The sequence below is a fragment of the Artemia franciscana genome, chromosome 20 (genome assembly GCF_032884065.1).
Source record: "Artemia franciscana chromosome 20, ASM3288406v1, whole genome shotgun sequence".
In the NCBI taxonomy this organism is placed as follows: domain Eukaryota; kingdom Metazoa; phylum Arthropoda; class Branchiopoda; order Anostraca; family Artemiidae; genus Artemia; species Artemia franciscana.
Genome location: NC_088882.1, coordinates 21,126,233 through 21,141,138, shown reverse-complemented (window position 1 = coordinate 21,141,138; position 14,906 = coordinate 21,126,233). Strand labels below are relative to the sequence as shown.

Sequence of the window (14,906 nt, the reverse complement as noted above, 5' to 3'; positions counted from 1 at the left end):
CAATATCAATAATTACGTTTTTAGGAAAGTTAAATTAGAAGTCAAAACCTGCCAATCGTGGGCCAGTTTCCTATCTATATATCGGACCTAAAATCAATATTGAATACCGAAACGTAATTATTGATATTGAAAACGATATTTGGAAATTTCTGTTTATTTCTAGTTTTTCAACCTTCTACCAGTTAGCATCCAATAAAAAATTCCAACATACAAAAAGTTCTCGTTAATACCTAACTAGTTCTAGAGGGACAGCTACCAAATATCGTTTTCAATATCAATAATTACGTTTTTAGAAAAGTTAAATTAGAAAAGTCAAAACCTGCCAATCGTGTGCCAGTTTCCTATCTATATATCGAACCTAAAATCAATATTGAATACCGAAACGTAATTATTGATATTGAAAACGATATTTGGAAATTTCTGTTTATTTCTAGTTTTTCAACCTTCTACCAGTTAGCATCCAATAAAAAATTCCAACATACAAAAGGTTCTCGTTAATATCTAGCTAGTTCTAGAGGGACAGCTACCAAATATCGTTTTCAATATCAATAATTACGTTTTAAGAAAAGTTAAATTAGAAAAGTCAAAACCTGCCAATCGTGGGCCAGTTTCCTATCTATATATCGGACCTAAAATCAATATTGAATACCGAAACGTAATTAGAGGAGGTCAATGCATTAACACCAGCACATATCATGGTCAATTGACCTCTATTTGCTGACCTATTGGTAGTACTAGGAGCGGTAACAGCAGTGAATATTTTGTAATAGTAGCAGTAGCAACAGTAGTAGCAGCAGTATTAATAGCGGTAGTAGCAGCTACGTGTTGCCTTTTGGTCACTTAAACATCCCACTCATGATGCACCATAAGTTTCATCTTGATACGGTAAGCCGTTCCAAAAATATTGCTGATACGCATGTAGGAGCAATCAGTATGCACGCAAAATGTTTTGATTTAGTTCAACTTTCCCCTCGAGGTTTCAGATGTTTATTTCAATATCCTCAGTCTGGGTAGTACTCGTTGCAGTAGCAGTAGTTCTAGTGACAGTAGAAGTAGAGAAAACAGCAGTAGCAATGGTAGTTGTGGTAGTAATAGTTGAAGTAGTAGCCTGGGTGGAAATATTCCCCTTTTGATCCTGAGTTACACCCTTTTAACAACCTGTAAATAGATAGTGTTTTGATTTAGTTCCACACTCCCCTCAACATTTTTGAAAAGCAAAGGTCAAACATGCCCACCTTTCTCAGTAACAAATACTACATGTAAACACTGAACAAATTATCTAACTTACAGTCATTGCCCTTAGGGTTGTGGGAGAGTTGACATCCCCAAAGATATAATTACTGGACTTTTCGATAATGCTGAGCAAAATAGCTGTTTCAAAATTTGGATTAGATGTGTTTCCGGAAATTATGGACTTGAGGGAGGAGTGTGTTTACCCTCCGACCACTTTGACTCTTAAAAAGGGTACTAGAACTTCCAATTTCCAATTAAATGAGCCCAGTCTGAAGTTTATACAAAGACCCATTTCACAAAACCTTATATGTCCCTACAGAGCTTGCTCCCTGGACTCTGGGAGGCTATGTCAAACGTGGAGGCATTGTTGTGTGTTCTTAGACTGTTTTGAATAAAATGGCTAACCCACAAATTTTGATGAGATTCTTTTGGGGAAAACAGGGTGTCTGGGGGGGGGGCTATTGGCACTCCATCCCTTTTGACTCTTGAAAACGAACTAAAAATTTCAATTTCCAGTCAAATGAGCCTCCTCAAAAGATTATACGATCACACCTTCTTGGAAAAACTTATATGCCCTGGAGTATAACTTACAACCCTTGTCCTAATGTTTTTGGTTTTTCAACCCCGAAAGCCTTGTTGCATGATATTTAGAATATTTTCAATAAAACGTCTATCGGAAAATTTCTATCGGATGCCTTTGGGGAAAATCACTCTTTGCTTAGAAGTGCTATCGCCCAAAATACATTTGTCGGATATGGCTGGCATGGCACTTTTTCCTATTATTAAATAAGAAAAAACTTTTTCCACAAAATAAGTTTTTCAAAGAAAGGTAAAGAAGTCCATGAAACCAAAAATGAGTAAAAATAAAGTCAAATAATCTACCAAGCGTAAAACTACCACAAATCAGCATCGATAAATAAATGAAACTCAAAAAGAGCAGAAATTACTATAAATAACCGAGTCACACTCAAAACAAGCAGAAATTAACATGAGTAGGGCTCAAACCCCCTATGTCTTCTCAAGGCCAGAACATAATTTGTACTTTGCTGAAAAAAATACAAATGAATGTGTATTGTCAGTTTAATATACATATTCTGATATTTATTCCTTAAAATGTTAATAATATTTGGTTTATGAAAGTTTTAAAAGTGAAAACAGTTAATTTTAATTCATCCTCAAAGGCATAATTTCCAAACCTTTCAACTACATTGAACAAAATGGCTTTGTTAAACTTTGATTGGAAATGTTTTGGGAAATGATGGCCGTGGGGAGGGGGGCATTTGCCCTCTGATCACTTTCGACTCTCAAAAGGGCACTAGCCGTCCGAATTTCCAATATAATGAGCCCTTTTAGGAGTCTCTAGGATAACAGTTCCCATAAAATCCTTATATGCCCCCAGGGCATAACTTACAACCTTTACCCTGAGGGTTTGGGGAGGGGGTGTCATGCTCAAAGATATAATTTCTGGACCTTTCAGCTACGTTGTACAAGATGGCTATCTCAAAATTGTGAATGAATATGTCTGGGGGATGTTGGGCGTGGAATGGGGGTTAGTTGCCCTCCAATCACTTTTGACTATTAAAAAGGGCACTAGCCGTTTCAATTTCCACTCGAGTCAGGTCTTTTCAAAGTTTCTACGACAACTCTTCTGATACGAAGTGCCCTGGTCTAAACAAACCAAAAAACAAATAAATAAATAGTATATTGTGTCAACATCGTTCTTTACTTAGGCAGCGCTATTACACTGTCTATGATACTTGCATGATTTTTAAATTTTAAGTTGTTAATGGCCATTACTTTCAACTTAAAGATCAAAATAAGTTTGACACAATTATTATAACCATTCATGTTTTACATTTTACCTTGCAACATTTTTTTATTTTCTCACCATGTATTTATACACAGTATACCTTCGGCCTTGCGAGCACACCAATGGAAATCAAATCGCTTCTCGTTTTGGATTTTAAATCTAAAAGTTTATTGGGGGCTTGGTTGTTTCGCCAACAATGGATAAACCTTCTTGTCCTAAATCGTATAGTATATCCGGGAGATAATTTGCCCGCCAATAAGCAAATCATGCAATAAATTGTCAGTTTTTACCTTTAATAAGAGTGAATTTGTATCCTCGTGTTAACTTTGAACTTTCCCTCCGCCAGCCATTGGAGCCTACATACATTGTAATAAAATTCAAATCATAAGTTATTTTATTTCAAAAATAAAGGTCCCTGCAGTAATAAATTATCTACAACAACTTTTCTTTTTTCTATATAAAAGGACTTTATTTGCATCTTTTATGATAAACAATGTGAAACTTTGATCGGCAATAATTCAAGCATATTCTTTCGAATTGCTAACAACAAATTACTCTAGTAAAAGGGAAAAAATTTCGAATTGTTCTAGTAAAATGTAACCATAGGGTTTGTTTGTAGCCTGATTGTATGCCAAGAGTAAACTTTCGGTTCACTGGGATATTCTTGTCTGTTTAAAGTTATGATGGAACTGGAATCATGAATAACCCTATAGATGATATTGTAAGTACATTTATACCTATTATACCTATTATTATAATACCTATAGGTATAATATAGGTATAATACCTATTATAAGTACAATTCTCAGCAAGTGCTCAAACACATTTGCTCTGATGAAAAGATTGTGGAGATCAAAGGTTATGGAAATTATTTCATGATGAAACCGAACTGTGAGTAACTGTGACATTACCTGAAAGCATTCTTCAAAGGATTCAGCTGAATCATCCAAAATAAACCACGACTTTTGTTCAATAATATTAGGCCAAGTAATGTTATTATTTTCAATAATATTAGGTAGTAATATTATTAATTTCAATAATAACATTATTTTCAAATATATGTTCAATAATTATTAATAATATTATTATTAATTTCGATAATTGAATATAATAATATTCAATAATTATTATTTTATAATAAAATAATAATTTTCAACATATTTATTTTTCAATAATATTAGGCCAATAATATTATTTCTTCAATGATATTCAGTCAAGTCTGAATTTTATATATGGTGCAATACTCTTTATTTTATCAAAGGGCTCTTGCCACACACTGTAGCAATGGTAGATATTTTCTGGATTTTCTAAAAAAAAAATTATCGCGATTTTGAATTATATTTGTTAAAAGGTTTTTATTGCCAGACATTGAGGGTCCGCAAAGAAACCCTGTGAGTGGAGTTTTAAGTTGATACATATTGCTCTTCTCGCTGTAAAAATACAACTACCCAAACCTAACCTCGATCTGTCGAATAAATACCTAGGTTCAAAAAGACAAAAATATACATGTTTTTTAAAGTAAATAAATGCAATACAAATATTTTAAAAACGTGTTTACATAAGCTCTTCGGAATTAAAAAAAAAAAGTAAAAAGCATTTGGACCATAAACACATTTACATGGGTAGTAATCAACAACATAAAATAGGCACAAAAACACTTGAATATTAAAAAAACACTTGGACATGTCCCTCCCCAGTAGGAGGGTGAGCGGCCGATCGGATGCAGCCTGAAGGCCTGACGCCCGCTGTGGTGAGTGAGGGTTGGCTTGGGGGCCAAAGGCGGGACAAGAATCATAAAATAGTATAATATTAAACAATTTTTAAATACAGTGGTTCCACCTTGCGCAAAAAAGCATTACATATGAAAACACTGCATATAAAAAATACACTGCTGAGCTGGAAACTTTTGGATAGGAAAAAAGGGATCCTCCTCCTGCCAAGTGTTGAGTTTTCTCCAGGCCTATATTCTACAGGTACATCTCGATCTGACGTTAAACAATGGCCGAGTGGTAGTACTTTCACACCGTCCGCGCACATATAGACTTTGTCCGATATGGCTGTCTTGGCATTTTTTTTCGACCTTAACTGTATAGTTTTTAAATTTTATAGAGAGAATGGTCATGACCTTCGGTCTTGGAAATAAATTATTTTCTAAATAGTTTCTATAAACATGCAAGTCGAAATTTTCCTTTTAGTAGTTTGTAGGCTTTGCAGACAAACTACTTGCAACTACTTGCAGACTTTTTTGATTTCCTGGTTGTGCGTTTGCATACAGTACACCTTGGGTCCTCAAAACACACCGAGGGAAATCAAGGCACTCGCTGTCTTGGATTTTAAAAATAATAACTTATTTGGGGCCTGGCGCTTCACTAGCTCCGGGTAAATTGACTCATTCCAGTTGGTTTAGCCCATTTGAGAGCTAATGTGCTTACTATTTTCCAAATCGTCTGATAAATTTTCTGTCTTAACTTTTAACGAAAGTGAATCGATATCCCCGTAATGAACTTGATATTTTCCCTCCCCTGGCTGTTAGAGCTTACTCACATTGTAATAAAATTCCAGTATGAGTTCTTTTTAATTTATAAATGGCACTGCCAGTGACAATATTTTATTTAAGACTACGCTTCTTTTTTCTATGTAAAAGGACCATATTGGAGTCTATGATCGTGAAGGGGGTTAGGCTCGGATCGGCAGCGATTCGGGCACATTCTCTTGAGTCTGTTACAAAGTCACATTGACTCCTATGGCGCATACTTTCACACATTCTACCGAAGGCTGAATTTGAAATAAGTTAGAGATTTCTTTTTCAACCTTCGTTTTTGCTCAGACCATTTACTGATAAAGTTATCAATCAATGTCTTCATATATGGCTTCTGGTCAAACTGGAGGGCTCTATGGATCCTTGTGACCTTGAAACCGTTGGCCAGCATCCACCGCAAAAGAACTTGATGTACAATAGCATTCCGTTTTGGGTGAAGGTCGGCAATAAGCTTTTGTTTTGAGGGTGTACAGTGCATATATCGTCATATACCAAAGAAATAATATAGGGACTCAGTGAATTCCTAGGCACCGGTCTATTCATGCACGGGAATTCAAAATCCTTTACCGAGTCATGAAACTCCACTGGTATATCACCATCAATTTCGAGAAACCATCCTTGTGGTCCATTTTCCTCAACGGTGGTAATGCTGGAGAAACTTGGATCGCAAGGATTGTCCAGTCATTTTTAATTCCCACACGACAAAGAGCAGTGAGCCATTGCCGACAGATAAAGGGAGTTCATATCCAGAAAAACCGCATTCGACTTTTCACCGGTGCGTTTTCTAGTCGGAGTAGTTTCCAGGATAAGATCACCATGAAAAAATACCCCCCCACCATGATATCTCTTCAAATAAGTGCCAATCCACGTCAGTAATCAGACCAATTTTTTTGCTGATTTTAAGAATTAAATCAATAATTCAAATTTGATGGATCGTATACGTCTATGTATTTGGCTTCTATGTCCAACTCTACCTTGTCACTCTGCAAGAGCGAATTCCTGAAATTCTTGAATGGTAAGATAGCACTGTCCCCCGAAACTGTCTCAACAGACTGGTAGCCATGACACTCACAGTGCCTCAAATGGTGTTTTAATTTCGACTTTGTATATAGGCTAAACAGACATATTGGACAACACTAGCATTCGCCCCGATGGGACCATTTTCCTTCTCTTTCAAACTTGATTAATATTTTTAATTGGAAAGAAATGTCCAATTGAACCGGGGTTTTTGGTTGGTTTGTAAATAAGCCATGCCCACTGTTTCACTGATTAAATGGACGGAGCCCTCACTGAATATACTATGCCCAATTTGTCTTTAAGCTCTTTCATATTCTGTGTTGTACTGTAACATTGAAACACCAATCAATAAATGGTCATTGACCCTTTTCAAAAATGTCTATCCCCTTAAGTGTTAAAGGATAATGCCCCTATAGACAGTTAAAGTCTACTTTAGGAAACACTACCCTGTCCCCACCCCCATTAACTGTCAAATTATCTAAATATATCTTACTACCATCATCTCTCAGTAGTTTATGCCCTGCCACAAGGACTGTATAGTCAAAGCATTCTAAGCCCGTATCAATCGCTGTAAACATTGACATCGCCTCAAATCCACATTATATTTTATAAATAACCCTTCCCCCTCCCACCTCTTAAAAAAATTATTTTGTGAATTTTCTTATATTTAAACATAAGCTTTCAGTAACAAATTCACTGAACCAATCTTTATCCTATTAAGATTTTCTACTCAAAATTTTCTTTTCAAAATATTACCTACCCACTCGTAAATAATACCCTCATAATTATGCAAATCCTGATAAAGCGTCTGTATTTCTGTCTGTAGGCAATGCAAATATACCTCCAGACTTCTCATTTTTCAAAAATATTTTTGGGTGATGAATGCTTTATGGTGTCCCTACCTCCCCACTCCCAAATTTGTTTTTCAAGGAGGGCCCGAATTTTGCTCTCATAGGAGTGGGCGATTTTAATTGGACCCGTGTGGATACTATCATTTGTAATAGTGTTATAGGGATTCCCACACTCACCTCAAAAGACGTCTACCTTGCGATAGATTGTATCGGCTAAATAAAAACCAGTTAATACTGTGGGAAAACAAGTAAAAATTTTTCCTGATCCCCTTATCACGATCACTGTGTGGGCTAAGCACTTTCTCAACCTCGGTGGGTGGTAGTTAGTCTTTTAAACGTTCGTAGTCTTTTTCGAGGTCGACGACCCTCGCAAACGCGTTTAGATAGAAAACATAGGGTTCACCTCCGCGCTTAAACCCCCTCGTGTTAACTTTTCTCTTGTGCCTTTTCCGTCTCTATCAACGTTTCAATATCCTCATAGAGCTTTTGGGCTTCTTGAGTTGGAGATAATGTTGGTACGAGAGCCTAATAAATAATAGCAGGTTATTACCCCTTTGAAACGCTTTTTATTTCAGCCTGAAAAAAATTTATATTAGGCTGAAATAGAATATAATCTTAGTCTGTAAATTTTAGGGGACAAAGTATTCGTTTGGGGATGGAAACCCTACAATACAACCTAAGAGATTAAGAGCCAGAAACTACTTCATTGATGGGAGCAAAGTGTCCGTTTGAGCATGGTGAGGGTGTACTACAACCTTAAGGTTCAACAGCGAGAAATTATTCCGTAAATGTGGACTAGTTGCCCCTTTTAAGATTCAGTTTTCTATGAAAAGTTTCCCCTTGAAATTATGAGTCTTAAATAAAGACTTAATGGAGGGATGGCAGTAACTTTTATCTAGTAACTTTTATATAATCCAGTAGTAAATTTTTGATCAATTCGTCATTATTATCACCAATCACTGGAATTTTAGGGGCATCCTAAAAAAAGAATACTAATTTATTTACCCTTGTAACATTTATAATAATATTTATAATAATAAAAGATAATAAATAAAACATTTATAATAATAAAAGGAAATACTCATTAATCTAAGGTGCAAGGTCCTCAAATCCCCCTCTTAGAGGCAGTGAACAAGCTTTCCTTTCATCACTAAGACGCTATTAAAATTCTGTTCAGTATATATATATATATATATATATATATATATATATATATATATATATATATATATATATATATATATATATGTATGTGTGTGTGTGTGTGTGTTTTCGTTTTGAAGAAATATCAAGGGTAAAAATTCAAGTTCATTATATCCCTAGAAAGAAGGATCAGTTGACAAAATTATTTCTAGGTGAATCTAAAAAAAATTATTTTTATTTTTGAAAAGGCTGGCTTAATCTCTGTGAGAATTTTTTTTATGACCAGCAATATTCAAGTTATTCCCTATTTATTAAGGCGAAATGTTTTTGTTAGCCTGAAAAGAATATACATTAGGCTGATAAATATTAAGTTTTTTACCGCTAATGAATAAGCCTATCTAAAAATATCAAAGAACGTCAATAATTTTACTTACTATTGGATTGCCAACTCTGCCATGTGTTGGATGGTGCAGAGTCCCCGGTAATTTCACCACCATACATGGGGTGTGCCGGTCTCGAATGACCGGCAACTTTGCTATGGTGATGGGGGAGAACAGAAGGACTTGATTTCTTGCTTTGATCGATGAGCACAGAAGGGGCTGCAAGTTCATCATGCATGATGGGACCAGCTAGGCATCACATACTCTTGGCTATCTTAGGTAGAGGACCCTCTTGCTCAGAATTTTCCTGAAATAGAAATGAAATTTTAATTCTTCCAAATAGTTTGAGCCTAATTTGACCATGCCTTCCACTTAAATTTAACTCATTCCCCCTACCCCTTCTATACCAATGTTGGAAAGTATTCTTTTGCAACGTTTAAGTTTAGAAGCATTGTTTGAATGACTGCTGCTTGTGCGCCACAAGGGAAAACAAGAACATTAAGAAAAAATAAATTTGTCAAAGGACTATTTAGAGCCCCATTAAACCAAAAAATGAGCAAGTAATCTTGGTAGGTGAAGACTAGTCTTGTTAATGGTAACTGAATACGACAAAAATTGCCGTTGGAACATTTCTCGATCCTTTAATGGGATTTAAATGGGGGACAAGGTTTTTACAGTAAAGCATACGTTTGACGCGATAAAAATAGATTTTTTATCAGTGAGAGAACCATACAAAGGTGGCGGGAATGGGTGTTTCGTTGTTATTTTCATATAAAGAATTATACCAAGTCTTATTTGAGCATAATCTCATCCCTTATTTTTCTGTGGGGGGGGCGGGTATCCTTAATACACACGGTAGCTTACCTGCATATAAGCAGTGGTCAAATCTGTTTTAGAAAATCTTGCTGTACTGTTCGTCTTGAATGTAAAACTGATTAGATTACCCATATGGCATCAGGTTTTATAGCCCCGAGAACAAAGAAAATTACCCAGTCCCGCTGTGCGGATAAGCAAAGTCTTGTATAATGGGAATCCCCTGTTTACATTGGAAAATGAATAGACGTTTAGACCACGTAACGGTTCACCTTTGTTCTTTGAAAGTAATACATAACGGGAAACTCCTTTGTCAGCTGGCAACAATGAAAACAACCGGCCTGTGTATAAAGCAGAAATAGCTCTGTAAGTATTGGATATGATCAATTTGGATTGTGTACCTACTTGGAGGGGCTGAAGGTTTTTTTCCTACATCCTTAGGTTTTAAAACCTTAACATAACAATCAAAGAAAAACTATTACATAATGCCTACGTTTGTATGATGATACTGGCACCTTGATTGGCGGGCATTGAAAGTTTTTTTCCCCTACTCCCTTATCTTTTTAAGTATTTAAAATCAAAGAAAACAATCTCCTTTTATGTAACGAACACCTGTATTTTGAAGAAACATTTGCATAGGTGAGCAAACACCGGGGCCTGAAAATTAATAACACTCAAAAAATTACTCAGCAAGTAATTACTCAGAAAATTAAAAATTTTCAAAAAGAAAATTAATAACACCTGCTTCTTGAGGAATTCACCGTTAAACCTCTTCTTGATTAACGAAGTAGAGGCAAAGAGTAATGGCTATGGCTGTCGTCAAATTTGCAGAGGCATTACTACTGTCACCATCAGCTTCTTCAGCTAAAATGAGATAAGTAGCGGTTTTAGTTTTAAATCAGGAGGCAAGTAGCGTTGTGTTCTACCCCAATTTATATGGATCATTTTGACGGAGCTTGTCTTAGAATATGGAATCACACGGGAAAGAAAACTTTCCTAGACTTATATTCTGATGATTTAAGCATCCTAGATGAAAGTGTTACCAAATTGAATGAACTTTAGAGGTTCTGCGATTTCAGGGTGCTAGAATAGGTGTGAAAATTAATGTTAAGACTAAGTCACCAAGGCTAGGGAGATAATAAGATGACGTCGGATAACGAAAAGAGCGACCAATTGAACAGCTTCACTAACCGTGGTAGTATTGTTAAAGACCGTTGGAGCTGTTAAAACGTGAAAATAGAAAACCCAGGGCTCAGGGTGTTTTTTTACAGTTGAAAAAAGTCTGGACGATTAGCAAGACAAGTCTACGAACCAAGACTAGAATATTAGAAGCTACAGTGATGACAGTGGTCAAACATAGCCTTGGAGCATGGGCGCTCCGAAAATTGAGGGGGATTTGCTAGATAATTTCCAGAGAATTTGCATACGGATTTTTTTGGGTACCTGACTGACTGACCATATTTCAAATAGTAGGGTTTACAAAAAGTGTGCTCAATGCTTATTTCTAGATCTCTAATGAAAGAAATGTTGAGATACCTAGGGCACTTTCTGTGGATGAAAGATGAGAGATTGCTAAAGATTGTCGTTTTCGGCCAACCTTAAACGGAAAACAAATCATCCGCAGTTCGGATGGGAGGATGTTATAAAGAAAGATTGAAGGGAAATGGGAACTTTCTGAGAGTGTGCAAAGAGGGGCTTTGAATATATTATTGGGTTCGACGAGGAGCGTGCGTAGCTTTGTTAGCCCCAGGAGCCTTGGTGCTATGGTGAGTTGTTAGCAGTCTTAGGAGTAGTGGTAATGATTATAGCACTATAATTGTAAATATTTTCTGAGAATTCGGCAATGCAAAAAATGAAAATAAGGCTCAGCAGGTACTATCAATGAAAAGTATATTTATAACATCCAGCCCAATAGGAAACTCAGAAGCAGTCTTGATCGGACTACCTGGCTCAGATTTAATCGCAGATGGCGTTTTAAATTTTATTTTTCTGTTGTACATTCAGATTTGTTATTAAAAACAAAAAATAAATAAAGAAACACAATAGGTAGCAGTATATAGGCCCCAGGTTTCTGTTCTCTTTTCTTTTTTTCTTTTTAATAGTCAAAAAACTGATACGAGACCACAAAAGACATTTAATTCTTTTTTTAGGCTAATACATTTGGTACACAATGTAGAAACGAAAAGATTGTGCCTCTCACTGGAAGTATGAAAAAATTTATAGTGGATCTCCATAACTACTATAGAAGCCGTGTTGCAGTTGGCGCTGAAACTAGAGGATCGCCAGGGCCTCAACCAAAAGCAGCAAATATGAAAGAGTTGGTAAGCTTAATAATCTTAAAAATTCATGCTGGGCGTAAAAAAAAACAGGGGCTGGGGCTGGGGCTACCAGCCGGTAAGAGTTTTTCCTATGGCTGACAGATAATTTTTTTTTTCTTTTATGTGCTAGTGAAAATAAAAAAAAAACCAAGAGGCTTATGTGTCAATTTTAAATATGTTTAATTTATGTTGGTCATTTTCTCTATTGAAAGAGTATTGCGCAGCCTCTTTATTATTCCCTTATTACCTAATTCTGTCTCATATTCTTGCTCTTTCTACTGTTTGGTCTTTACTATCGAATAAAAATAAATGTACATTCCGTTCTTGTTTCTATTGTTTTTTGAAGTTTCTGTCATGTTCGTCAGTAGTGATGCCTCAACAAATTCCACGGGAGCCCACCCCTTTGAATCCCAACCCTGACACTTTTTTAAACTTCTTCAAGACGCAGGTGTTTTTTTTTATATAAAAGGGGATGTTCTCTTCAAGATGCGGGTGTTTTTTCGCAATAGGAGATCGTTTTCTTTTATTGTTACTTAATTACTTAAAAAGCCCGCGAGGGCTAGGAAAAAACATTCAGGACCCACTAAATAATGATTTATTTGGCTTTTAAGTAATAGAAGCATGTTTGTTTACTTATGCAAATCTTTTCTTCGGTTGGTTACTTTGTTATGTTGAATGTTTAAAAAACCTACGAGGGCCAGGAAAATACCTTCTGAGCCCTCTAGTCAAGCGGTAAAGTCCAGGTTTTAAAAAAATTGATCTTGGTCCAATATTTACATGTGAAGATGACGTAATATAACATGAAATGTTTTGTTTTCGCTGGATTTTTATAATCTAACAAAAACAGTTTTTGAAGGTCAGCGACACGCGATGTGTTATATCCTACGTGTCATTCACCTCACTATTGAAAAAGAGATCAGGGTGTCAAGGTTAAGAATATTACTCTCGGCGTATTCAATAGTGATGGATGCTTTTATTCAATTGGTTATTGAAGGTGTTGGCAATGGCGGAATGAAACCTATAGCGCCTAACATAGCAATAGAAATTACAAGGGGTTGTCGGCTAGCCCTATAATGGGAAAAGATGTTTACACGATGTGTAATATCATTGAGCGAATTCAAATTGGAAGAACAGTTGTGCTTTGCAGCAAAAGTGAATATACTGCATAAGCATAAATTACAAGACGGATTAGATGCAACAGTGAAGTATATTAAAGACAATGACCTGAAACAATCTATAAAAAGGAGTGAGTTTGTTACATTTTTGTTGGATACTTTACTAGCGAGAAGAAATCTTCATTCTTTGTTAGTCTGTAATCGATAGTGGGAGTGTAAAGATAAAAAATGGTTAGATTTGAGAAACAAAAATCATGCGGAATCTAATGACTTTTAAAAAATATTGGATTCTAGATGATGATTTTCAAGAGTTATCTCTTCAAAGGAGAAAAATTTTCTCAAAGAATACTTAACAATGTAATAAAAAGTGATACTCCCTCTTTGGACTATTGAATGAAACTTTTACGTCCTGGTCCAGACGTATTTATTCAATTTATTGACATATAAATAGAAACAAAACAAAATGATATTTTGGACTTGCTTTTGAGCACCACATAGAAATTTGTTCAAAGCGGGCATTTGCAAGGCAACGATAAATAAGTCGAATAAGTTTTGTGACGTCAAACGATTACTTCTCCTCCAAGAAGACATTCATTTATCAATTGCAAGTCATTTTCTTTTTTGATTGTCCCATCCCACTGATGGTTTCTGCATTTTCACCCTCAATTATTTTTCTTTTGAATCCAAGAACATCCCTCAGATTATCGTGGAAACGAACCATTTCATTCTCGATGGGAGAGCTAGTTTTAACCCTACCATGTTCCATTGAATAGTTGAAGTGGAATGCATTATTCTTACGAGCAGAGTTTCTTTTATAGATTGTGTGACAAAAATCTGTCATACTACCATATGCTTTGTATTTAAGAGAGAGAGATGCGGGTATATATCAGAGTTAAGGGATATTATCTATTTCCCTTCCTCACCTCACACTGATCCATCTCTTGGTCTAATTTTTGTCTCATATGTAAGATCTTTTCTCAGGATATCATAAGCATTTTTAAGAATACAATCAGCAAGAGCAACTTCATTCTCCCCATTAAATTTGATGGCAAGGCGAGTTTTCCCAGAAAATCACTTGTTTTATTCAAACCATCATAATGGTTGTCAGAGACATTGGACGTGAATGTCATATAGAAATTGTTATGCATTGTGGGCGTCTTCAGCAGTAATTCAAGAATCAAAATCAGAGTTGTATCATAGCCAGGGAACAAGCAACTGTCTCTTATCCTTACGATTTAGACTCTTTAAGATCTTTTCAATTTATACATTCCGTTGTTTTTAACTTTTTGTAATTCATGCTTGCAAAAAAACTGCCAAGAACCTCTTCATCTTTCATATTACGTAGATGATACTGTACAGGTATGTTGTGTAAGACTTTTGACACTATAAAAAGCTCAGTAGATCATAAGCATCGCCAACATTGAAAAGTAGATATTGCCAACATTGAATTTCTTGTTTTTCACGCCTTTCATTGGAATATAGTTAAAAAAATGTTAAATGTATTTTCACCGTGATAAACTTCCAGAAGGCTAAGATCGGAAAGGGATCGACGAGGGTGTTGATTATAAATCAACATGATTTTATCTAAATTCTGAATAAAAGCAGCAGTATTTTTAAATGTACGATATCTCGAGATTAAGAGTCGAATTGTTCTAATCAATTGTTTTGCTAATGCTGCCTTTATTGA

At 35.6% G+C, this 14,906-nt stretch overlaps 1 protein-coding gene across 3 annotated transcripts in view; it reads left to right on the top strand.

The window, feature by feature from the left end:
* The window catches only part of LOC136039885 (venom allergen 3 homolog), a 46,960-nt gene that overhangs the window by 16,654 nt on the left and 15,400 nt on the right, over positions 1-14,906 (top strand). For all 3 annotated transcript variants that reach the window (XM_065723850.1, XM_065723851.1, XM_065723849.1), the window contains exon 2: positions 11,937-12,107. In XM_065723850.1, the coding sequence (XP_065579922.1) occupies positions 11,994-12,107 (114 nt within the window). In that variant the 5' untranslated portion in view covers positions 11,937-11,993. The remainder of the gene's footprint in view (positions 1-11,936; positions 12,108-14,906) is intronic.